At 45.8% G+C, this 27499-nt stretch overlaps 2 protein-coding genes across 4 annotated transcripts in view; one reads left to right on the top strand and one right to left on the bottom strand.

Annotated features, from left to right (window-relative positions):
* LOC110486711 (acid-sensing ion channel 2) overlaps nt 1-27499 on the bottom strand; it is a 445230-nt gene that overhangs the window by 71498 nt on the left and 346233 nt on the right. The gene's annotated exons all lie outside the window — the stretch shown is intronic.
* LOC149978942 (uncharacterized) overlaps nt 10763-27499 on the top strand; it is a 37144-nt gene continuing 20407 nt past the window's right edge. The window contains exons 1-3 of the mRNA XM_090194537.1: nt 10763-11010; nt 11583-11938; nt 22814-22885. Coding sequence (XP_090050663.1) covers nt 10765-11010; nt 11583-11938; nt 22814-22885 — 674 coding nt within the window. The 5' untranslated portion in view covers nt 10763-10764. The remainder of the gene's footprint in view (nt 11011-11582; nt 11939-22813; nt 22886-27499) is intronic.

The following is a 27499-nucleotide window of genomic DNA, read 5'->3' as shown; positions in this document are numbered from 1 at the left end:
TGTGGCGTCTAGCCAGCCCTCGGTCGCAGTCTGTCTATCTCAGGTACATTTCTGTTCCTGCTGTCGCTCTGAGTGGAGGGTAGTGGGCATGTGAGGGGAACGACCACATCCGCTGCCTGCTGCCCCAGGCTCATCAATCACATCTGGTCACACATTCACACTCATTATTTTTTATAACTCTGGCTCCAAGGCGGCTCCTCCGGGGCCCGCCTCACCTGTCATGGTCTTTGCAGGGCTAATGGGAGGTGAGTAATGGGTGAGGGGTGGAGGACATGTGGCAGGTCCTTATCATAGACAGGAAGAAATGGACAGGTAGGAACAGGCACGTCTCACTCACACAGTCTATCAGCTGTGTGTTCGCTGTCGGAGGTGATGTCTGAGCTCTAATAAAGCCGTCTAGAGTGTTTAGTAGGCTACATCACCATGGTGATAATGACCATTATCAATCAGTCCCTCTATCTCTCCATGGGGGAGCAGCATTGACCTTGAAGGAGTTTGGAGAAGTTCTGAAAATAAATAATCTGAGTGGTGCTATAACTTCCAGCCGTACCCCTGGCTCCGGTGACCTTTCAACCTAAACACAGTGCTTATTGTGGCTGAGTATAGCCATATGTCAAGCTACATGGAGGAGCTTCCTGAGACACAGTAATGATGTGTGTCAGCCCATTCTGTTACCACTGAATATTTCATGTTCCAAGGGGAAGATAAAGAGGTACATGTCTCACAGCCAATTAACAATATGAACTAACATACCATTATCTTGATTAACTAGCAAACAATTCATTACATTAACTAGCAGCCTATTAACTTAAAGGCTTCTACCATTTGCTGTGTCATTTGCTGTACAGTTTTTCACAATTCCTGACATGTACAAATTCTAGGTCAGTTAGTATCTCCATTGTTTTTAACGAATGTGAAATGTCAGAATAATAGTAGAGAGAATTATTTATTTCAGCTTTAATTTCTTTAATCAAATTCCCAGTGGGTCAGAAGTTTACACATACTCAATTAGTATTTGGTAGCATTGCCTTTAAATTATTTAACTTGAGTCAAACATGCCTTCCACAAGCTTCCCCCAATAAGTTCCTCCAAACATAATGATGGTCATTATGGCCAAGCAGTTCTATTTTTGTTTCATCAGACCAGAGGACATTTCTCCAAAAAGTACGATCTTTGCAAACCGTAGTCTGGCTATTTTATGGCGGTTTTGGAGCAGTGGCTTCTTCCTTGCTGAGCACCCTTTCCGGTTATGTCAATATAGGACTCATTTTACAGTGGATATAGATACTTTTGTACCTGTTTCCTCCAGCTTCTTCATAAGGTCCTTTGCTGTTGTTCTGGGATTGATTTGCACCAAAGTACATTAATCTCTAGGAGACAGAACGCGTCTCCTTCCTGAGCGGTATGATGGCTGCGTGGTCCAATGGTGTTTATATTTGCGTACTATTGCTTGTACAGATGAACGTACCTTCAGGCGTTTGGAAATTGCTCCCAAGGATGAACCAGACTTGTGGAGGTCTACAATTGTTTTTCCCATGATGTCAAGCAAAGAGGCACTGAGTTTGAAGGTAGGCCTTGAAAGACATCCACAGGTACACCTCCAATTGACTCAAATGATGTCAATTAGCCTATCAGAAGCTTCTAAAGCCATGACATCATCTTCTGGAATTTTCCAAACTGTTTTAAGGCACAGTCAACTTAGTGTATGTAAACTTCTGACCCACTGGAATTGTGATACACTGAATTATAAGTGAAATAATGTCTGTAAACAATTGTTGGAAAAATTACTTGTGTCATGCACAAAGTAGATGTCCTAACCGACTTGCAAAAACTATAGTTTGTTAACAAGAAATTTGTGGAGTGGTTGAAAAATGTGATTTAATGACTCCAACCTAAGTGTATGTAAACTTCCGACTTCAACTGTATAAAGCCTGATCGCTAGGATTAATAACAAACTATTGACCACTCAGCACCAGGAATGATTTGATTGTTGGCCTGGTTACAAGAGTGTAGCCCTAAGATCATAACACAGCGAAATACAGACCTGACAGAATGGTCGCAATAAGTACATTTTATATCTACTAGGCAGCGAGCGCACCGGGCCGTAAAATAACACCTAAGAAATGAAATAACTGTTGATCACGCAGATAGCTAACAGCTTCGGGAGTTACGTTGTTAAAAGGTTGTCTGCTGGTATGCCCTTTGCGCTTGAGTTTTGCTTTGTTTATTGCCAGCATTAATCTGCCAGAGTGTAATCTGCAGCGCAGAGGCATGTTGGTAATGAGTACGGGACACAAAACAAGGGGACTCATCTACTGGGAAGAGAAAAACAGAGTCAATTTAAGCTACTATACTCCAATGACTTCACTCAGAGGCTTTGTGCCGCAGCCAAAGCCCTCACGTAGTAAATAATCAAAATGAGGAGGCAAATGAGAATTAAAGAGTGATCTAAACACTGGGAAGGAGGGAGGGAGGGAGGGAGGGAGGGAGGGAGGGAGGGAGGGAGGGAGTATTCCCTGGAGTGAGACTGATCACACATTTAATGCCTAGCTATTATAGCTGTAATTCAGGGATGGGTAACTGGCGGCCCGCGGGCCAAATGCCCTCGGATCAATTTCATCAAAATAAAAATAAAAATATATACAATACCGTTCAAAGGTTTGGGTCACTTAGAAAATGTCCTTGTTTTTGAAAGACTCTGGGATGCTGGCCTTCTAGGCAGAGTTGCAAAGAAAAATACATATCTCAGACTGGCCAGTAAAAATAAAAAATTAAAAAGGGCAAAAGAATACAGTCACTGTACAGAGGAACTCTGCCTAGAAGGCCAGCATCTCGGAGTCGCCTCTTCACTGTTGACGTTGAGACTGGTGTTTTGCAGGTACTATTTAATGAAGCTGCCAGTTGGACTTGTGAGGTGTCTGTTTCTCTAACTAGACACTCTAATGTACTTGTCCTCTTGCTCAGTTGTGCACCGGGTCCTCCCACTCCTCTTTCTATTCTGGTTAGAGCCAGTTGCGCTGTTCTGTGAATGGAGTAGTACACAGCGCTGTACGAGATCTTCAGTTTCTTGGCAATTTCTCGCATGGACGAGATTTAATTTCTCAGAACAAGAATAGACTGACGAGTTTCAGATGAAAGTTCTTTGTTTCTGGACATTTTGAGCCTGTAATCAAACCTACAAATGCTGATGCTCCAGATACTCAACTAGTCTAAAGAAGGCCAGTTTTATTGCTTCTTTATTCATCACAACAGTTTTAAGCTGTGCTAACATAATTGCAAAAGGGTTTTCTTTTAAAATGATGAACTTGGATTTGCTAACACAACGTGCCATTGGAACACAGGAGTGAGGGTTGCTGATAATGGGCCTCTGTACGCTTATGTAAGCCATTTCCAGCTACAATAGTAATTTACAACATGAACAATGTCGACACTGTATTTCTGATAAATTTGATGTTATTTTAATGGACAAAAAAACATGCTTTTCTTTAAAAAACAAGGACATTTCAAGTGACCCCAAACTTTTGAACGGCAGTGTATATATTTTTTTGAAACTCAGTTGGGGTCTCAACTTACTTTTGCAAGTTAGAATAGTAGAATACACAAGGTTCAATTTCCCTAATGGCAGCTAAAAGATGTAGATTGGTAGAGCGGCCAGCTATCTAAACGTAGTAGTAATCAAGGTCGAACTAGAGCCCAGGGGGCCTCTATTGATTTTATTAGTCAGTCTCACTCAGATATCATATTCAAAACGGCAAACATTTCTCTTCACCCTATGGCAAAATGTGTAGAAATACAGGACAGTAGCTGTAAAACATCAAATTTTCCTCTCTGCCCCATGACAAAATGTTTAGAATTGCAGCAAACTTGCTTTAAAACTGGATAATGTTCTCTATGCTACCTACGGCTATGACAACATACAGTATATGTGGCTAGATGCTATATCCAGCTCTTCTGTTCATGTAGCCATTGCAATCTAATGTATGCATGCATAGTAAATTGTTGCGCATATTTACAACAGATTATCTTCCATGATAATGCATGTCTGTGTTCTTCACTTCTATGCTCTTAACTTATACCTGCAGGTATTGTCCAGTCTTTTCTTTTGCAGAGCACATTTCATTTAGTTAATGTGATTCAGCCATCCATCAAAGGATCTGTCTGTTTCTGTCGTTTTATGGCAGGGTGTATCAGGGCCTATGTACCTCAGCTTGAATACATATAGACAGTAGATGAGATCTACCTAGCAGCACATATCAACTCCCTGAGCACACACCCTGAGGAGGAGATTCTCTCCAAATCCACATGATCGTTTTTATAAAACCATGGATACAACTGTCAAACTCCCTCTGGGTTGTACAGCCTCAGCCTGGCATCTCCAAGCCTCCGAGTCAATCAACATGTTCTTTCCTTCCTCAGCTCAGTGGATGTTCACACTTCAGTTCGCTGCTACCCACATAGCAACAGCGGGATCCTACAGTGTAAAAACATTTGATTGGAACAGGAATAGTTTTAATTAAGTGGATCCTTTAGTGGAGGATGGTGTTGGTTTTACAGCTCTGTAAAAATATAATCATTTAATAACTTATTTATCTGCATTATTTATCTGAAGAAGTCTGAAACGTCCTTATCCAGGACAGACGGAGAGAGACATTTCATATTCATCTGGCAGTTCAAAGGAGAGGACACATATGAATTCAAGCCCCCAGTCTCTGTAGTTAGGTGCTCTATCCTCTATACTGCTAATAGTCTCTGTGGTTTGGTGCTCTATCCTCTATACTGCTAACAGTCTCTGTGGTTTGGTGCTCTATCCTCTATACTGCTAACAGTCTCTGTGGTTTGGTGTTCTATCCTCTATACTGCTAACAGTCTCTGTGGTTAGGTGTTCTATCCTCTATACTGCTAACAGTCTCTGTGGTTAGGTGCTCTATCCTCTATACTGCTAATAGTCTCTGTAGTTAGGTGCTCTATCCTCTATACTGCTAATAGTCTCTGTGGTTTGGTGCTCTATCCTCTATACTGCTAACAGTCTCTGTGGTTTGGTGCTCTATCCTCTATACAGCTAATAGTCTCTGTGGTTAGGTGCTCTATCCTCTATACTGCTAACAGTCTCTGTAGTTAGGTGCTCTATCCTCTATACTGCTAACAGTCTCTGTGGTTTGGTGTTCTATCCTCTATACTGCTAACAGTCTCTGTAGTTAGGTGCTCTATCCTCTATACAGCTAACAGTCTCTGTGGTTAGGTGCTCTATCCTCTATACTGCTAACAGTCTCTGTGGTTAGGTGCTCTATCCTCTATACTGCTAACAGTCTCTGTGGTTAGGTGCTCTATCCTCTATACTGCTAACAGTCTCTGTGGTTTGGTGTTCTATCCTCTATACTGCTAATAGTCTCTGTGGTTTGGTGCTCTATCCTCTATACTGCTAACAGTCTCTGTAGTTAGGTGCTCTATCCTCTATACCACTAACAGTCTCTGTAGTTAGGTGCTCTATCCTCTATACTGCTAACAGTCTCTGTGGTTAGGTGCTCTATCCTCTATACTGCTAACAGTCTCTGTGGTTAGGTGCTCTATCCTCTATACTGCTAATAGTCTCTGTAGTTAGGTGCTCTATCCTCTATACTGCTAACAGTCTCTGTGGTTTGGTGTTCTATCCTCTATACTGCTAACAGTCTCTGTAGTTAGGTGCTCTATCCTCTATACTGCTAACAGTCTCTGTGGTTTGGTGCTCTATCCTCTATACTGCTAACAGTCTCTGTAGTTAGGTGCTCTATCCTCTATACTGCTAATAGTCTCTGTGGTTTGGTGTTCTATCCTCTATACTGCTAACAGTCTCTGTGGTTAGGTGCTCTATCCTCTATACTGCTAATAGTCTCTGTGGTTAGGTGCTCTATCCTCTATACTGCTAACAGTCTCTGTGGTTAAGTGCTCTATCCTCTATACTGCTAACAGTCTCTGTGGTTAAGTGCTCTATCCTCTATACTGCTAACAGTGTGTGTAGAGTGTGTGGTGGCTATGTCACCTACTGTCATTCCAAATAGTGCTGAATGTCCATTACTAGCTAGCGGTGAGAGAAAAGAATATAGCAACGTGTCAGCCTGTCACATAGAGACAATATGGCAGTATAGCAACAGAATGACATACTACACAGACAGCCACAGCGTAATTTGGGATCCATCTGCAGAAACTACGAATAGCGAATAGCTGATCCCACATCTCCAATATGACAAAACAGTATCTTTTTTTCTGCCAGATTACTGCAATCCATCATGGAGGAGGCCTGATGATAAAACCCAAATGTCTCCCAATGGATACTGGGCTGGGAGCTGAATACGATGGGTAATGTCCGCTTTCACTGAATTCAGAAAAATTAGATTGGATCAAGTGAATAAATAGGTGAACAGAAAGGGCTGAGAGGGGAATAACAGGGAACAAATGCAGAAATATATTAAAAGGCATCTCCCTCAGCCAGATCGTACTCACACACCACAGATGGTTGGTGGCACCTTAATTGGGGAGGAAGGGCTCGTGGTAGTGGCTGGAGCGGAATCGGTGGAATGGCATCAAATACATCAAACACATGGTTTGATGCCATTCCAGACATTATTATGAGCCGTTCTCCCCTCAGCAGCCTCCATTGTTACACATACACACAAACACACACATAGGGACAGAGGGAGTGGGCGCTGGGTGGAAGGACTGATGTTAAATGTGATTAACTTAGCGCCAAGCGTGTGTGAGTTTGTGGCTCTGCTACGGTAGGGCCAGCTAGGCCAACAGTAGTCAGCTGGGGAGTGGAGGAGTCTGGCAGTAATGGACTGGCAATAATGGCTTTAAATGACCCAAAATAATTCTATCAACAGATTATCAGCTCTGCCTGTGTGTGTATGTATGTGTGTGTGGGAGTGTGTGTGTGTGGATTGGCAGTGACCCCTCAAACGCCTCCAAAGGCACCCATTGACTGGATGAAGATTGATCTTGTTAAGAGTGACAAATGGAGGAGTGGTAGGAGTCTTTGGAGCATTTAAATCCTATAGCGCACTCTCTGGCCTGCGTCACAAATAGCACCCTATTCCCTATATAGTGCACTATTTTTCACCAGGCTCAGTTCAGGTTTGGTTCTAAAGCAGTGCACTATATAGGGCAGGAGGCAGGGGTCAAGCTGGGTAAGGAACTGCATGGGGTCAGTGTCCAGATCTATATATATATATATATATATATATATATATATATATATATATATATATATATATATATATATATATATATATATATATATATATATACAGTTGAAGTCGGCAGTTTACATACACCTTAGTCAAATACATTTAAACTCAGTTTTTCACAATTCCTGACATTTAGTCCAAGTAAAAGTGCCCTGTTTTAGGTCTGTTAGGATGATCACTTTATTTTAAGAATGTGAAATGTCAGAATAATAGTAATTTATTTCAGCTTTTATTTCTTTCATCACATTCCCAGTGGGTCAGAAGTTTACATACACTCAATAGATATTTGGTAGCATTGCCTTTAAATTGTTTAACTTGGATCAAACGTTTCGGGTAGCCATCCACAAGCTTCCCACAATAAGCTGGGTGAATTTTGGCCCATTCCTACTGACAGAGCTGGTGTAACTGAATCAGGTTTCTAGGCCTTCTTGCTCGCACACACTTTTTCAGTTCTGCCCACAAATGTTCTATAGGATTGAGGTCAGGACTTTGTGATGGCCACTCCAATATCTTTACTTTGTTTTCCTTAAGCCATTTTGCCACAACTTTGGAAGTATGCTTGGGGTCATTGTCCATTTTGAAGACCAATTTGTGACCAAGCTTTAACTGATGTCTTGTGATGTTGCTTCAATATATCCACATAATTTTACTCATTCATGATGCCATCTATTTTGTGAAGTGCACCAGTCTCTCCTGCAGCAAAGCACCCCCACAACATGATGCTGACCATCCCCGTGCTTCACGGTTAGGATGGTGTTCTTCAGCTTGCAAGCCTCCCCCTTTTTCCTCCAAACATAACGATGTTCATTATGGCCAAACCGTTCTATTTTTGTTTCATCAGACCAGAGAACGTTTCTCCATTCCTCCAGAGGATATTTGTCCCCATGTGCAGTTGCAAAACGTAGTCTGGCTTTTATATGTTGGTTTTGGAGCAGTGGCTTCTTCCTTGCTGAGTGGCCTTTCAGGTTATGTCGATATAGGACTCATTTTTACTGTGGATATAGATACTTTTGTACACGTTTCCTCCAGTATCTTCAAAATGTACTTTGCTGTTGTTCTGGGATTGATTTGCACCTTTCGCACCAAAGTACGTTCATCTCTAAGAGACAGAACGCGTCTCCTTCCTGAGAGGTATGACAGCTGCGTGGTCCCATGGTGTTTATACTTGCGTACTATTGTTTGTACAGATGAACATGGTACCTTCAGGCGTTTGTAAATTGCTCCCAAGGATGAACCAGACTTGTGGAGGTCTACAATTTTCTTTCTGAGGTCTTGGCTGATTTCTTTTCATTTTCCCATAATGTCAAGCAATTAGTCTATCAGAATCTTCTAAAGCCATGACATCATTTTCTGGAATTTTCCAAGCTGTTTAAAGGCACAGTCAACTTAGTGTCTGTAAACTTCTGACCCACTGGAATTGTGATACAGTGAATTATAAGTGAAATAGTCTGTCTGTAAACAATTGTTGGAAAAAATTACTTGTGTCATGCACAAAGTAGATGTCCTAACTGACTTGACAAAACTATAGTTTGTTAACAAGAAATTTGTGGAATGTCTCTCTCTCTCTCTCTCTCTCTCTCTCTCTCTCTCTCTCTCTCTCTCTCCCTCCGTTCCCTCCCTCCCTCCCTCCCTCCCTCCCTCCCTCCCTCCCTCCCTCCCTCCCTCAATGGGGATCCAGAGGCTGCTGTGGAATTAGTTTTGAGGCCGTTGGCTGAACTCATAGCTGCCACGCAACTCAGAATTACAGATGCCAGAACAACAATATGCAAAAGATGTCAGGGAATAATGTTAGAGCACTAGAAATGTGAAGCAGCAACATCTGGATCAGCTGGTGTCCTGACTCCACACCTGCTCACTGCAGTCCCATTCAGGACCAGCTACACTGACGTTACAAAACAGCACAACGGCAGGCGGCAGGTAGCCTAGTGGTTAGAACGTTGGGATAGTAGCTGAAAGGATGCTGGATCGAATCCCCGACAAGGTAAAAATATATCGTTCTGCCCCTGAACAAGGCAGTTGACCCACTGTTCCCCTGTAGGCAGTCATTGTAATGAAGGATTTGTTCTTAACTTGCCAAGCACTGGCATTCTGCATGCTGGGTTAAGCACCTGTGTATTGTTGTTGGGGTCAATTTCAATTCCATCCTCTTATTATATCCAGCAAATATCAGCAACAGGGAGTTTGTTCTCCAGGCTGGTTCACTCTACAGGTTCACAAACTGTGAATATTTGCACTCCCAGTGTGTACTCTCTCACACACACGCACGCACGCACGCACGCACACACACACACACACACACACAATCTTCTCGTTCTCCTCTCTGCACCAGCTGACATTGGTTATTCCGCTATATCATCAGCAGTCATCATGAAGTTCTCAATAACGGGATCTGATTGGACACAGATGGAGAGTAATAGATACAAACATATCCATCTGTTCCTCAATTCCATCCATCCCTCCACTCTGCCCTCCATCCCCATCATCCCCTCTTTCTGTCATTTCTCTAATACTCAATCTGTTTAGTGGGCATCACACAATAAGGTACTGTACAGGCTAATTCTTCACCGTGATTTAGCCTAATGAGTGCGACTAAGTGAGGATAAAAATCTATGGCTACCTGTATTTCACAGGAGAAAGAGCCATATGCTTAGCAGTGCCACTGTCATGCCCTGACCTTAGAGAGACGTTTTATTTCTCTATTTGGTTAGGTCAGGGTGTGATGTGAGGTGGGCATTCTATTTTTAGTTTTCTAGGTTTCTTTATTTCTATGTTTTGGCCGGGTATGGTTCTCAATCAGGGACAACTGTCTATCGTTGTCTCTGATTGGGAATCATACTTAGGTAGTCCCTTTTCCCTCCTTTCAGTGTGAGTAGTTAATTAACTTTGTTTGTGGCACTTAGCCCTGTAAGCTTCACGGTTGTTTCTTTCATTTGTTGTTTTGTTGGCAACATTTTAAAATAAATGAATATGTACGCTCCACACGCTGCACTTTGGTCTACTTCCAACGACACCCGTGACAGAACTACCCACCACCAAAAGACCAAGCAGTGTGCGCCAACCTGGAGGACGAGCTGGACCGGGGAGGAGAGAATGGCAGGGGACAAGACCCGGTCACGGAAGCCCGAGAGGCAACTCCCAATTTTTTGGGGGGGGGCACACGGGGAGATTGGCGGAGTCAGAGTTTAGACCTGAGCCAACTCCCCGTGCTTACGGTGGGGAGCATGTGACTGGTCAGGCACAGTGTTATGGGATGATGCGCACGGTGTCTCGAGTGAGCATTCACAGGCCAGTGTGCTCTGTGCCAGCATCCCGCATTTCCCGGGTGGAAGCGGGCATCCAGCCAGAACGGGTTGTGCCAGCTCTGCGCTCAAGACCGCCAGTGCGCCGTCACGGCCCAGTGTATCCGATGCCCGCCTCACGCACAAGGCCTCCTGTGTGTCTTTCCAGCCTGGTGAGTCCTGTGCCTGCTTCAAGGACCAGGCCTCCTGTGTGTCTCCCCAGCCTGGTGAGTCCTGTGCCTGCGCCCAGAAAGAAGCCTCCAGTGATGATCCATGGAAAGAAGCCTCCAGTGATGATCCATGGCAAGAAGCCTCCAGTGACGATCCATGGCAAGAAGCCTCCAGTGATGATCCATGGCATGAAGCCTCCAGTGATGATCTATGGCATGAAGCCTCCAGTGATGATCCATGGCACGAAGCCTCCAGTGATGATCCATGGCAAGAAGCCTCCAGTGATGATCCATGGCACGAAGCCTCCAGTGATGATCCATGGCAAGAAGCCTCCAGTGATGATCCATGGCAAGAAGCTTCCAGTGATGATCCATGGCAAGAAGCCTCCAGTGATGATCCATGGCAAGAAGCCTCCAGTGAGGAGTCATGGCACGAAGCCTCCAGTGATGATCCATGGCATGAAGCCTCCAGTGATGATCCATGGCAAGAAGCCTCCAGTGATGATCCATGGCAAGAAGCCTCCAATGAGGAGTCATGGCACAAAGCCTCCAGCGACGTTCTCCAATCCGGAGACTCCAGCGATGGCCTCCAGTCCGGAGCCTCCAGCGACGGCCTCCAGTCCGGAGCCTCCAGCGACGGCCTCCAGTCCGGTGCCTCCAGCGACGTCCTTCAGTCCGGAGCCTCCAGAGACGGTCTCCAGTCCGGAGCCTCCAGCAATGGCCTCCAGCAAGGGCCTCTAGTCCGGAGCCTCCAGCGGCGGACTCCAGTCCGAAGCCTCCAGCGACGGCCTCCAGTCTGGAGCCTCCAGCGACGGCCTCCAGTCTGGAGCCTCCAGCGATGGTCTCCAGTCCGGGGCCCGCAGTGACAGTCTCCTGTCCGGGGCGACGGCCTTCAGTCCGGAGCCTCCAGCAACGGTCTCCAGTCCGGGGCCCGCAACGAAGGTCTCCAGTCCGGGGCCCGCAGCGACGGTCTCCAGTCCGGGGCCAGCAGCGAGGGTGCCAAGTCCGGGGCCCACAGCGAGGGTGCCCAGTCCGGGGCCCGCAGCGAGGGTGCCCAGTCCGGGGCCCGCAGCGAGGGTGCCCAGTCTGGGCCCCGCAACGAGGGTGCTCAGTCCGGGACCCGCAATGAGGGTGCCCGGTCCGGGGTCTGCAGCAAGGGTCCCCGGTCCGGGGACCGCAGCGAGGGTCCCCAGTCCGGGGAAAGCAACGAGGGTCCCCAGTCCGGGGTCGGCGGCGAGGGTCCTCACACCAGAGGCGCCACCAAAGCGGGGTGAGCGACCACCGCGGATAGATGCCCACCCGGACCCTCCCCTATAGGTTCAGGTTATGCGGTCCGCACCTTTGGGGGGGGGGGGGTACTGTCACCTTAGAAAGCTGTTTTATTTCTCTATTTGGTTAGGCCTGGGTGGGATGTGGGGTGGGCATTCTATTTTTTGTTTTCTAGGTTTCTTTATTTCTATGTTTTGGCTGGGTATTGGTCTCAATCAGTGACAGCTGTCTATCGTTGTCTCTGATTGGGAATCATATTTAGGTAGCCCTTTTTCCCTCCTTTCAGTGTGGGTAGTTAACTTTGTTTGTGGCACTTAGCCCTGTAAGCTTCACGGTTGTTTCTTATGTTTGTTGTTTTGTTGGCAACATTTTACGCTCCATGTACGCTCCACACGCTGCACTTTGGTCTACTTCCAACGACACCCGTGAGGGCTACGGCCAAGGGTTCTGTTGAGTCTTAACCATGGCTGTGTTTCAACAAGTCAGAAAGAGTGAGGAGTAAATGACTGTGATGATTCCTCTCTCCGGGGGAAATAACAAGAAATGAGTATGACTGAAAGTAATGAACTCATCTCAAAGGCCGTAATCAATCACTGCCAGTCACACTCACACACAATCACTTTCTAAGTTCTAATGGAACCATAATATCAAACAACCTACTGTAGCCTACAACCAGAACAGAGCAGAAAACTCTCTAGGTAGTTTATCCAATGGAGCGGCTGTAATTACATGGAAACAGCTTTATGAAGTAATAAACTAAGTTATACTTTGTTGTAGGCTAAGTGAACAAACTAAACAAACAAAAAATGAACATTATGTTCCAACCCAAGGCAAGTCATTGAGCTGTGAAGCATAGTAATAAAACCTCCCAACGTTATTTCATAAAGAAACATCGGGGCTGTGGGACTGAGTGCCTAATAGCCATGAGTCACTGGGGTATAGATTGCGTGCTGGCAGGTGGTGTCAGCGGCGCAGCAGCGGTGGCGGAACGGTTGGTATTTGCACGCCGCCTGCCATGCCTTTATCATCATCAGCAGGTGCGGCTGTGAGATTCCTTACAGTAACATTCATTATGTCACAGAGAAGAGCAGGCAAATCAAGAAAAATGGCTGCCCTGGGTGCTTAATGTGATGCATTTCAACAGAGTGTGGAGGGATGAATATGGAAAGAAAGAGATAGCCTAACTGGGCTGGGATTGTGTTTCTGGCCCCAGTGTATGTGGAAGAGGCAAATGCTGAGAGTTTTATGAATGATAATTCTGTATTAAAATAGAGGATGATTAATGATACTCCAAGCAGACAGACATGGGGGGAGGTTGTGACCTTCTGTGTAGGAATGTACTGTATGAGGGTGTGTGAGGGTGTGTGAGTGTGTGCGCGTGTGCATGTACTGTATGTGTGCACGTGTGCAGGGGTGAGTGTGTTTGCTTGTGTGTGAGTATGTCTGTATGTGGTTTCTTTAGGGTTTGCAGGGAAGAGAAACTGATTTGGGGCGAAAAAAATTTAAGTACATTCCCTCATTCATATTTCAACAACTTTCCTATCCCTGAAAACGACCTTGGCAAACTAGCATCCTATTGCAATGGATTAGAGTGGCGAGCATGCCTGGGAAGTGCCTCACTCTCATCCTAATGCTAGGGAACACAGCAGCACTTGATAGTGCCTCACTCTCATCATAATGCTAGGGAACAGAGTAGCAGAGCATGCCTGGGCAGTGCCTCACTCTCATCCTAATGCTATGGAACAGAGTAGCAGAGCATGCCTGGGAAGTGCCTTACTCTCATCATAATGCTAGGGGACAGAGTAGCAGAGCAGCACTGGGTAGTGCCTCACTCTCATCCTAATGCTAAGGAACAGAGTAGCAGAGCATGCCTGGGAAGTGCCTCACTCTCATCCTAATGCTAGGGGACAGAGTAGCAGAGCAGCACTGGGTAGTGCCTCACTCTCATCCTAATGCTAGGGAACAGAGTAGCAGAGCATGCCTGGGTAGTGCCTCACTCTCATCCTAATGCTAGGGAATAGAGTAGCAGAGCATGCCTGGGAAGTGCCTCACTCTCATGCTAATGCTAGGGGACAGAGTAGCAGAGCAGCACTGGGTAGTGCCTCACTCTCATCCTAATGCTAGGGAACAGAGTAGCAGAGCATGACTGGGTAGTGCCTCACTCTCATCCTAATGCTAGGGAATAGAGTAGCAGAGCATGCCTGGGAAGTGCCTCACTCTCATCCTAATGCTAGGGGACAGAGTAGCAGAGCATGCCTGGGAAGTGCCTCACTCTCATCCTAATGCTAGGGGACAGAGTAGCAGAGCATGCCTGGGAAGTGCCTCACTCTCATCCTAATGCTAGGGGACAGAGTAGCAGAGCAGCACTGGGTAGTGCCTCACTCTCATCATAATGCTAAGGAACAGAGTAGCAGAGCAGCACTGGGTAGTGCCTCACTCTCATCATAATGCTAAGGAACAGAGTAGCAGAGCATGCCTGGGTAGTGCCTCACTCTCATCCTAATGCTAGGGAATAGAGTAGCAGAGCATGCCTGGGAAGTGCCTCACTCTCATCCTAATGCTAAGGAACACAGCAGCACTTGGTAGTACCTCACTCTCATCCTAATGCTAGGGCACACAGCAGCACTGGGTAGTGCGTCACTCTCATCCTAATGCTAGGGAACAGAGTGGCGAGCATGCCTGGGAAGTGCCTCACTCTCATCCTAATGCTAGGGAACACAGCAGCACTTGGTAGTACCTCACTCTCATCCTAATGCTAAGGAACACAGCAGCACTTGGTAGTACCTCACTCTCATCCTAATGCTAGGGAACACAGCAGCACTTGGTAGTACCTCACTCTCATCCTAATGCTAGGGAACACAGCAGCACTTGGTAGTACCTCACTCTCATCCTAATGCTAGGGAACACAGCAGCACTTGGTAGTACCTCACTCTCATCCTAATGCCAAGGAACACAGCAGCACTTGGTAGTACCTCACTCTCATCCTAATGCCAAGGAACACAGCAGCACTTGGTAGTACCTTAATCTCAGCTGTGTTTCATGTCCTGACCATATCAAAAGACTAGGCTAATACTGTATAATTTGCTGCTGGAGTCTGTTAATGATGTTTAATTAACATCTTATAAACATAACATGCTTGGTTTATTTATCTCTCTGTTTCTGTTTTACTGTCTCTCCTCTTCCTCCTTTTTCTGCAGTTCTTAAAGGTTGACTCAGCAATGCACACAGTAAACAGAAGTAGTGGGTCAATTTCCGCAACAACTAAGAGCGTTGAAGCTGTTTTAGTTCCATAACTACCGTGTTGAAGCAGTGTGAAGCGAACCCGTGAACATGCGTAGATACTCTGTGTGACTGTGAGAGAGCCAAGTCTTGCATCGCACTCATCACAATATACAGTAGGTGGTGCTGCTTGTGGCAACGTCAAAACGCTGAGTATACCTTTGAGGTGTGTGTGTGTGTGTGTGTGTGTGTGTGTGTGTGTGTGCGTCAGTCCTCCTCATTAAAAGGGATCGCGTTGCTATCTATGTCTTTCATGCCATCTGTGAGAGATGCAGCCACAGCTGAGGGCAAAGATTAAAACACAAATCAAAGGAGCGCACACACACACACACATGCACACTCACTGAGCATCTAGAGCTTAAATCAGAGCGGAAATCTAAAGTCACAAAAAAGAAAAACACATTGAGAGAGGAGAGAGGATGAGCAAATTCAGAGGTGCCACATTGACCACAGACAGCGAAGACAGAACAGAACAAGATAAAGATGGAGAGAGAGAGAGAGAGGGGAGAAGAGGAAAGAACAGACAAGATGCTGAAATAACAAAGATCGTCTGAAGAGCAGGAAAATGAGAGCTAACATTTGCTTAGCTTTTCCCCTTCTCCTCTAAATTGACACTTAACTGGGCTGAATGAGGACAATGCCATACCCTCTGGCTTGGTCTTAATCAACACACAGGCAGGGCCCTGGGATTCAGACAGTCCATTCTATATCAGCAACTCTCTCACCATCTGCTGCAATTCCCTACAGAGAAGACCAGCAACACCCACATATACATAGCCATATGAATATCACTTTAAAAGCAGATTAGCAGGCTTTTCACTGGCTCTGTTACATGGGTGGTAACAGGCAGAAAAGCCTTTATGCTCTAACTCCAGACTTCACATAATAAGGCAAAGAGCTCCACATTGTCAGTTCATTGAGTTTAGTTAACGGAGGAAATGCTTTCATAAAGAACCTCCATCTTTACTCGAATCAACTCCAGGTGGAAACTGACCGTACAATATGATTGTGGCCTGCATCTTGAAAACAAACTTTAAAACGGAACATTTTCAACAAAAGAAAAGTTATAGTCTATCCAGCTGTGGTTGGTTGAGGGAGCCTGCATAACAGCCAAACAGCCACTAATTATAACTACCCTTGCTTTGCAGCCTTATCTGAAAATGGATCCAAACATCCTGTGGTGTACTGCGTTAACATCAAATAGCCCCAGCGATATAAAACTTTTCAGGGAAGTTAGGAACCAAATACACAGGCAGTTAGGAAAGCAAAGGCTAGCTTTTTCAAACAGAAATTTGCATCCTGAGCACAAACTCCAAAAAGTTCTGGGACACTGTAAAGTCCATGGAGAATAAGAGCATCTCATCCCAGCTGCCCACTGCACTGAGGCTAGGAAACAATGTCACCACCGATAAATCCACGATAATTTCAATAAGAATTTTTCTACGGCTGGCCATGCTTTCCACCTAGCTACCCCTACCCCGGTCAACAGCTCTGCACCACCACAGCAACTTGCCCAAGCCTCCCCGTCTCTCCTTCACCAAAATCCAGATAGCTGATGATCTGAAAGAGCTGCAAAATCTGGACCCCTACAAATCAGTTTACAATCTGGACCCTCTCTTTCTCAAATTATCCGCCGCAAATGTTGCAACGCATATTACTAGCCTCTTCAACCTCCCGTTCGTATCGTCTGAGATCCCTAAAGATTGGAAATCTGCCTCGGTCATCCCCCTCTTCAAAGGGGGAGACACTCGAGACCCAAACTGTTACAGAGCTATATCTATCCTACCCTGCCTTTCAAAGGTCTTTGAAAGCCAAGTTAACAAACAGATCACCGACCATTTAGAATCCCAACGTACCTTCTCCACTTTGCAATCTGGTTTCCAAGCTGGTCATGGGTGCACCCCAGCCACGCTCAAGGTCCTAAACAATATCATAACCTCCATCAATAAAATACAATACTTTGCAGCCATATTCATCGACCTGGCAAAGGCTTTCGACTCTGTCAATCATCGTATTCTTATCGGCAGACTCAACAGCCTTGGTTTCTCAAATGCCTGCCTCGCCTGGTTCACCAACTACTTCTCAGAGTTCAGCGTATCAAATCGGAGGGCCTATTGTCCGCACATCTGGCAGTCTCTATGGGGGTGCCACAGGGTTCAATTCTCAGCCGACACTTTTCTCTGTATACATCAATGATGTCGCTCTTGCTGCTGGTGATTCTCTGATCCACCTCTACGCAGACAACACCATTCTGTATACTTCTGGCCTTTCTTTGGACACTGTGTTAACTGACCTCCAGACGAGCTTCAATGCCATACAACTCTCCTTCTGTGGCCTCAAACTGCACTAAAATACAAGTAAAACTAAATGCATGCTCTTCAACCGATCACTGCCTGCACCAGCCCACCTGTCTAGCATCACTACTCTGGACAGTTCTGACTTAGAATATGTGGACAACTACAAATACCTAGGTTAGACTGTAAACTCTACTTCCAGACTCCCATTATGCATCTCCAATCCAAAATGAAATCTAGAATCAGCTTCCTATTTCGCAACAAAGCATCCTTCACTCATGCTGCCAAACATACCCTCGTAAAACTGACTATCCTACCGATCCTTGACTTCAGCCATGTAATTTACAAAATAGCTTCCAACACTCTACTCAGCAAATTGAATACAGTCTATCACAGTGCCATCCGTTTTGTCACCAAGGCCCCATATACTACCCTCCACTGCGACCTGTGTGCTCTCATTGGCTGACCCTCGCTTCATATTCCTCGCCAAACACACTGGCTCCAGGTCATCTATAAGTCTTTGCTAGGTAAAGCCCCGCCATATCTCAGCTCACTGGTCACCATGCCAGCACCCACCCGTAGCACACGCTCCAGCAGGTATATTTCACTGGTCACCCCCAAAGCCAATTTCTCCTTTGGCCGCCTTTCCTTCCAGTACTCTGCTACCAATGACTGGAACGAATTGCAAAAATCACTGAAGCTGGAGACTCATATCTCCCTCACTAAATTTAAGCATCAGCTGTCAGAGCAGCTTACAGATCATTGCACCTGTACATAGCCCATCTGTAAATAGCCTACCCAACTACCTCATCCCAAAATTGTTATTTTTTTGCATCCCAGTATCTCTACTTGCACATTCATCTTCTGCACATCTATCACTCCAGTGTTTAATTGCTAAATTGTCATTATTTCGCCACTATGGCCTATTTATTGCCTTACCTCCCTAATCTTACTTCATTTGCATCTTCTTTGGGACTGGGGGGCAGTATTGAGTAGCTTGGATAAAAAGGTGCCAAGAGTAAACGGCCTGCTACTCAGCCATAAAAGCTAGAATATGCATATAATTAGTAGATTTGGATAGAAAACACACTGATTCTAAAACTGTTTGAATGATGTCTATGAGTATAACAGAACTCATATGGCAGGCAAAAACCTGAGAGAAAATCCAACCAGGAAGTGGAAAATCTGAGGTTCGTAGTTTTTCAAGTTATTGCCTATCAAATATAGTGTCTATGGGGTCATATTGCACTTCCTAAGGCTTAGATGTCAACTGTCTTTAGAACCTTGTTTGAGGCTTCTACTGTGAGGGAGGGGGGAATGAGAGCTGATTGAGTCAGGGGTCTGGCAGAGTGCCATGAGCTGATCATGTGCGCACACGTGAGAGCGACCTGCGTTCCATTGCATTTCTGAAGACAAAGGAATTCTCTGGTTGTAACATTATTGAAGATTTATGTTAAAAACATCCTAAAGATTGATTCTATACATTGTTTGACATGTTTCTACGGACTGTAACGGAACTTTTTGACTTTTCGTCTGGACCTAGTGTCGCGCCTCATGAATTTGGATTACTGAGCTTAACGCGCAAACAAAAAGGAGGTATTTGGACATAAATTATGGACTTTATCGAACAGAACTAACATTTATTGTGGAACTGGGATTCCTGGGAGTGCATTCTGATGAAGATCATCAAAGGTAAGTGAATATTTATAATGCTATTTCTGACTTCTGTTGACTCCACAACATGGCAGGTATCTGTATGGCTTGTTTTTGTGTCTGAGCGCTGTACTCAGATTATTGTATGATTTTGCTTTTTCCGTAAAGTGTTTTTGAAATCTGACACAGCGGTTGCATTAAGGAGAAGTGGATCTAAAATTCCATGCATAACACTTGTATCTTTTAGCAATGTTCATTATGAGTATTTCTGTAAATTGATGTGGCTCTCTGCAAAATCACCGGATGTTTTGGAACTACTGAACATAAAACTACTGAACATAACTGAGATTTCTGGATATAAATATGAACTTTATCGAACAAAATATACATGTATTGTGTCACACCCTGACCATAGTTTGCTTTGTATGTTTCCGTGTCTGTGTTTGTTTCGCCACACAGGACTGTTTCGGTTTTCACATTTGTTGTTTTGTATATTTGTAGTGTTTTTCCTGGTATTCGTCTTGATTAAAGATGTTTAACCCTAACCACGCTGCGTTTTGGTCCGCTTCTCTTTACAGGAGAATGAGGTTGGCGAAGCGAGCACGGCGGCGCGGTAGGAAGCCCGAGAGTCCAATAAAAAATTATTGGGGGATGCACACAGGGAGTATGGCGAAGCCAGGTAGGAGACCTGCGCCAACTTCGTGTGCTTACCGGAGAGCGAGAGAGACCGGGCAGGCACCGTGTTATGCTGTGGAGCGCACAGTGTCTCCAGTGCGGGTGCATAGCCCGGTGCGGTACATACCAGCTCCTCTAATCGGCTGGGCTAGAGTGGGCATCGAGCCAGGTAAGGTTGGGCAGGCTCGGTGCTCAAGAGCTCCAGTGCACCTGCACGGTCCGGTCTATCCAGTGCCACCTACACGCACCAGCCCTCCGGTGGCAGCCCCCCGCACCAGGCTTCCTGTGCGTGTCCAGAGCCCAGTACTCCCTGTTTCTCCTCCCCGCACTCGCCCTGAGGTGCGTGTCCTCGGCCCAGTACCACCAGTGCCAGCACCACGCATCAGGCCTATAGTGGGTCCCGCCTGTCCAGCTCTGCTAGAGCCTTCCTCCTCTCCAGCGCAGCCGGAGTCTCCTGCCTGTCCGGCGCTGCCAGAGCTCCCGCCCCTCAGTCCAGAGGCGCCAGAGCCCCTCAGTCCAGAGGCGCCAGAGCCCCTCAGTCCAGAGGCGCCCTAGCCCCTCATTCCAGAGGCGCCAGAGCTCCTCAGTCCAGCACTGCCGGAGTCTTCCTCTCCAGCGTTTGCCGGAGCTGCCCGTCTGCCCAGCACCGCCTGAGCTGCCCGTTTGCCCAGCGCCGCCTGAGCTGCCCGTCTGTCCAGAGCCGCCTGAGCTGCCCGTCTGTCCAGAGCTGCTAGAGTCTCCCGTCTGTCATGAGCCGCCAGAGTCTCCAGTCTGTCATGAGCCGCCAGAGTCTTCCGTCAGCATGGAGCCGCCAGAGCCGCCAGTTAGCATGGAGCCGCCAGAGCCGGCAGTCAGCATGGAGCCGCCAGAGCCGCCAGTCAGCCAGGATCCTCCAGAGCCGCCAGTCAGCCAGGATCTTCCAGAGCCGCCAGTCAGCCAGGATCTGCCAGAGCCGCCAGTCAGCCAGGATCTGCCAGAGCCGCCAGTCAGCCAGGATCTGCCAGAGCTGCCAGTCAGCCAGGAGCTGCCAGAGCCGCCAGTCAGCCAGGAGCTGCCAGAGCCGTCAGTCAGCCAGGAGCTGCCAGTGCCGTCAGTCAGCCAGAAGCTGCCAGAGCCGTCAACCAGCCTGAGCTGTCTCTCAGTCCTGAGCTACCTCTCAGTCCTGAGCTACCCCTCAGTCCTAAGCTACCCCTCAGTCCTGAGCTACCTCAGTCCCGAGCTGCCCCTCTGTCCCGAGCTGTCCCTCTGTCCCGAGCTGCCCCTCAGTCCAGTGGGGTCATGTAGAAGGGTCGCCGTGGTTAGGAGGCCACGGAGGCGGACAATGACGCGGACTAAGACTATGGTGAAGTGGGGGCCACGTCCAGCACCAGAGCCGCCACCGCGAACAGATGCCCACCCAGACCCTCCCCAATAGGTTCAGGTTTTGCGGTCCGCACCTTGGGGGGGGCGCATCTGCCCGCGGTGGCGGCTCTGGTGCTGGACGTGGCCCCCACTTCACCATAGTCTTAGTCCGCGTCATTGTCCGCCTCACATGTATTGTGTCACACCCTGACCATAGTTTGCTTTGTATGTTTCCGTGTCTGTGTTTGTTTCACCACACAAGACTGTTTCGGTTTTCACATTTATTGTTTTGTATATTTGTAGTGTTTTTCCTGGTATTCGTATTGATTAAAGATGTTTAACCCTAACCACGCTGCGTTTTGGTCCGCTTCTCTTTCACAAGAAAACCGTTACATATTGTGTAACATGAAGTCCTATGAGTGTCATCTGATGAAGATCCTCAAAGGTTAGTGATACATTTTATCTCTATTTCTGCTTTTTGTGACTACTCTCTTTGGCTGGAAAAATGGCTGTGTTTTTCTGTGACTAGGTGCTGGGCTAACATATTTGTTTGGTGTGCTTTCGCCGTAAAGCCTTTTTGAAATCGGACACTGTGGCTGGATTTACAACAAGTTTATCTTTAAAATGGTGTAAAATACTTGTATATTTGAGGAATTTTAATTATGGGATTTCTGTTATTTTGAATTTGGCGCCCTGCAATTTCACTGGCTGTTGGCGAGGTGGGACGCTACCGTCCCACAAGTTATTGACTGTACGTTGGTTTAGTCCATGTGTAACTCTGTGTTGTTGTTTGTGTCACACTAATTTGCTTAATCTTGGCCAGGTCACAGTTGTAAATGAGAACTCAACTGGCCTACCTGGTAAAATAATCTGAAATAAAAATAACAAAAAACTAAAATCCTCCATCCAACTGTTAATAAGGATCGGACCGTTTTTTTTCCATTTTCGCCTAAAATGACATACCCAAATCTAACTGCTTGTAGCTCAGGCATAGAAGCAAGGAATAAAAATATAAACGCAAAATGTAAAGTGTTGGCCCGATGTTTCATGAATTGAAATAAAAGATTTCCCTCATGGTTTGAGGGAGCGTGCAATTGGCATACTGACCGCAGAAATGTCCACCAGAGCTGTTGCCAGATAATTTAATGTTAATTTCTCTGCCATTAGCATCCTCCAACGTAGTTTTAGAGAATTTGTCATTACGTCCAACCGGCCTCACAACCTCAAGCGGTATGCTGATGTAAACGTTGTGAACAAAGTTCCCCATGGCGGTGGTGGGGTTATGGTATGGGCAGGCATAAGCTACAGACAACGAACACAATTGCATTTTATTGCTGGCAATTTGAATGCACAGAGATAGCGTGACGAGATCCTGAGGCCCATTGATGTGCCATTAATCCGCCGCCATCACCTCATGTTTCAGCATGATAATGCACATTCCCATGTCGCACAATTCTCTACACAATTCCTGGAAGATGATAATGTCTCAGTTCTTTCTTGGCCTGTATACTCACCAGACATGTCATCCATTGAGCATGTTTGGGATGTTTTCGATTGACGTGTACGACAGCTTGTTCAGTATAGTATAGTCTTATCTAAAAATGATAACTTTTTTAATGTGTCACTATTTTCAGGAACTTCGCTGAGGAAGATAGTCCTCCCCTTCCTCCTCTGAGGAGCCTCCACTGGTTCACTGTCTGGGGCAGGTGAGACTCCTAGGCAAGGTAACCTACTGCAGGAACAGGACTGATCTGACTTATAAAGGCATTTTGGCCTAATGCCAAATGCCTCCACTTCCTGGACAGTATTGGGCATCGATGAGATATAGGGAGAGAGGAGAGAGCGAAATAGAGAAAGAGAGAAAAGACTAAGCGAGGAGAGAAACAGAGAGAAAGAGAGAGAATAAAGGTTAAATAAAGAGAGAGAGTATGTTCTATATTCAAACTACCACATCGACCCAACTAGAACAACACAGGTCCACACAGGGAGTTTTGAGCCAGGAGGTAGAGAACCATCATTGATTTTCCCCCCAGAGCAAAAAACAATCTCCACCTCAAAGGAAAGCAGAAGAGGAAAAACAAATGTAATGTGTGAGAGCAAATCAACACAAATCAAATCAAACGTTATTTGTCACATGCGCCGAATACAACAGGTGTTGTAGACCTTACAGTGAAATGCAAACTTACAAGCCCTTAACCAACAATGCAGTTTTAAGAAAAATAAGTGTTAAAGAAAGCATTTACTAAAATAAACTGAAATAAAAAATATAAAAAATAAAAAATAATTTGATTAGCTGTTCAGGAGTCTTATGACTTGAGTGTAGAATCTAATAATAAGCCTTTAGGACCTAGACTTGGCGCTCCTGTACCGCTTGCCGTGCGGTAGCAGAGAGAATAGTCTATGACTAGGGTGGCTGGAGTCTTCGGCAATTTCTAGTGCCTTCCGCTGACACCGCCTGGTATAAAGATCCTAAACGGCAGAAAGCTTGGCACCAGTGATGTACTGGGCCATACGTACTACCCTCTGTAACACAGAGCGGATATCTGCAATGTTTTATTAGAAACAATACAAACAGTGTGGCTGCTTTCAAGTACACTTTGCGTAAGGCAATACACAACTTGGGGAGGATGGACCCTTCTTTTTAAATGGCACATGAAGTGCAAAGTGCAAAGGTTGGATAAGTGTATATATTGCTTTCTTGAGACCTGTCTGGAGAGAACATTGTCTTGTACGTATCAGTAGTGTGTTCAAAGTCAAACCATGATGACGGTAAGTGGGCACAAAGACATGTTTTTGTTTTTCATCCCCAGTGGTCCGTGGCAGTGTGTGTGTGTGTCTGTGTTTGTGGTCTGCATGAGGAAGGACAGTTTCTGACAGAGGGATCCAGTCAGAGTGTGTGGTAAACAGAGGAAGGAGAGTCAGTGGGACTGTAAATAAATGAGCTGGGGGAGCGTTCCCTATCCCCACGTTAGAGAGGTCAATCACCCACCAAGCTGCAGGCTAATTGACTCTTAATTAGCATCTGATCTCTCCTCATGGTGTATGTGTGTGTTCATACCAAATGCCTTTATTATTTTTGCAGCAGAGCTAACACAGACTGGCTAATCAAAGGCAACCGCTACCTGTCCTTCACGGGTGTCTGGATGAGGCAACCAAATCTAACCTATTCCTTCACTGGAATACTAACAACTCTAACCTGTAGGATATCCTTCACTGGAACACTAACAACTCTAACCTGTAGGATCTCCTTCACTGGAATACTAACAACTCTAACCTGTAGGATCTCCTTCACTGGAACACTAACAACTCTAACCTGTAGCATCTCCTTCACTGGAACACTAACAACTCTAACCTGTAGCATATCCTTCACTGGAACACTAACAACTCTAACCTGTAGGATCTCCTTCACTGGAATACTAACAACTCTAACCTGTAGGATCTCCTTCACTGGAACACTAACAACTCTAACCTGTAGGATGTCCTTCACTGGAACACTAACAACTCTAACCTGTAGCATCTCCTTCACTGGAATACTAACAACTCTAACCTGTAGGATCTCCTTCACTGGAATACTAACAACTCTAACCTGTAGCATCTCCTTCACTGGAATACTAACAACTCTAACCTGTAGGATCTCCTTCACTGGAATACTAACAACTCTAACCTGTAGCATCTCATTGACTGGAATACTAACAACTCTAACCTGTAGGATCTCCTTCACTGGAATACTAACAACTCTAACCTGTAGCATCTCCTTCACTGGAACACTAACAACTCTAACCTGTAGGATCTCCTTCACTGGAATACTAACAACTCTAACCTGTAGGATCTCCTTCACTGGAATACTAACAACTCTAACCTGTAGCATCTCCTTCACTGGAACACTAACAACTCTAACCTGTAGGATCTCCTTCACTGGAATACTAACAACTCTAACCTGTAGGATGTCCTTCACTGGAACACTAACAACTCTAACCTGTAGGATGTCCTTCACTGGAACACTAACAACTCTAACCTGTAGGATCTCCTTCACTGGAATACTAACAACTCTAACCTGTAGGATCTCCTTCACTTGAATACTAACAACTCTAACCTGTAGCATCTCCTTCACTGGAACACTAACAACTCTAACCTGTAGCATATCCTTCACTGGAACACTAACAACTCTAACCTGTAGCATCTCCTTCACTGGAACACTAACAACTCTAACCTGTAGGATGTCCTTCACTGGAACACTAACAACTCTAACCTGTAGCATCCCCTTCACTGGAATACTAACAACTCTAACCTGTAGGATCTCCTTCACTGGAACACTAACAACTCTAACCTGTAGGATCTCCTTCACTGGAATACTAACAACTCTAACCTGTAGCATCTCCTTCACTGGAACACTAACAACTCTAACCTGTAGCATATCCTTCACTGGAACACTAACAACTCTAACCTGTAGGATCTCCTTCACTGGAACACTAACAACTCTAACCTGTAGGATCTCCTTCACTAGAACACTAACAACTCTAACCTGTAGAATCTCCTTCACTGGAACACTAACCTGTAGCATCTCCTTCACTGGAACACTAACAACTCTAACCTGTAGGATCTCCTTCACTGGAATACTAACAACTCTAACTTGTAGCATCTCCTTCACTGGAATACTAACAACTCTAACCTGTAGCATCTCCTTCACTGGAATACTAACAACTCTAACCTGTAGCAACTCCTTCACTGGAACACTAACAACTCTAACCTGTAGGATCTCCTTCACTGGAACACTAACAACTCTAACCTGTAGGATCTCCTTCACTGGAACACTAACAACTCTAACCTGTAGGATCTCCTTCACTGGAATACTAACAACTCTAACCTGTAGGATCTCCTTCACTGGAACACTAACAACTCTAACCTGTAGGATCTCCTTCACTGGAACACTAACAACTCTAACCTGTAGAATCTCCTTCACTGGAATACTAACAACTCTAACCTGTAGGAACTCCTTCACTGGAATACTAACAACTCTAACCTGTAGCATCTCCTTCACTGGAATACTAACAACTCTAACCTGTAGCATCTCCTTCACTGGAATACTAACAACTCTAACCTGTAGCATCTCCTTCACTGGAATACTAACAACTCTAACCTGTAGCATCTCCTTCACTGGAATACTAACAACTCTAACCTGTAGCAACTCCTTCACTGGAACACTAACAACTCCAACCTGTAGCATTTTCACAGTTTTTGAGCGGGCCAGCCAGCTCAGCACTGATACTGTATGTTCACTTCACTCCGCCTTCAGTTGGTTGGTATTGATTTACCCAATACCAGACTGCATTGTGCTGGGTTGATTCCAACAGTCAGCATCCCATCTGTCCTTCACAATACACACTGCATTCATCCAATGAATGCGGGTGATGAATGTACCGTAGGTAGCCATGTGTGAGGGTGGATGGTGACGCCTTAATGTGTGTCTGGAAACTATAGAGAACATGAATGGAGGGAGTGCAAGTTACAACAGAGGGAGGGGTGGGGGGGAGAAAGAGAGATTATATTCAAAATATATGTTAGTGATTGCAGTGTGGGACCCTGAGAGGGGTTGCTGGGTATGTATGTAGTCAAAGACTGGTCTGGGGGGGAATATAAATACCAGTACTGTGAAAATGAAAAATAACATGAATAAGCAGTCAGGATTAGAGAGTGAGAGAGATATCACCTGCACTGCACGGCGATCTGTCCAACCGCACAAGGCGTCCTCTGTTTGAGGGCTTTTCCTGTGAGAGCTCTCTGCTCTCTGCTCACACACTCTCTCAACCACCACCCCACTGGGGAGATTTAGTGATCAGCAGCAGGCCTCTGATGTTCCTGTATGAAGCCCCAGATCAGCCCCCTCTGTAACACCCCACCTAGGTAACCATTACCCAACACACACACACACACACACACACACACAGACAGACAGACAGACAGACAGACAGACAGACAGACAGACAGACAGACAGACAGACAGACAGACAGACAGACAGACAGACAGACAGACAGACATCTCTCTGATTACACACTAGTTCCACTATTACAGACTGTGGCTCACACAACCACAACCCATGAGGCAGAGAGAAATTGAGTGAGAAGGGAGGATAGATAGACAGAACAAGCGAGACTAGACAAAGAACAGGTGTGATAAGAGTGAGGGAGTGAAGATGAGAGGAGGGGGAGAAAGAGAGGAGAGGGAGGGAGGGAATGGAGAGGGAGGGTGAGAGATTCATCTGAGGTTAAATCAAATGCTGTGAAGAACAGCAGCACTGGTTTCATAGAAACCAGAGCTCTAT

This window comes from Oncorhynchus mykiss, chromosome 13 (assembly GCF_057628025.1).
Source record: "Oncorhynchus mykiss isolate SJ-2025 chromosome 13, ASM5762802v1, whole genome shotgun sequence".
In the NCBI taxonomy this organism is placed as follows: domain Eukaryota; kingdom Metazoa; phylum Chordata; class Actinopteri; order Salmoniformes; family Salmonidae; genus Oncorhynchus; species Oncorhynchus mykiss.
The sequence above is the reverse complement of the archived record's forward strand: the minus strand, read 5'-3'. Positions and strand labels throughout refer to the sequence as shown.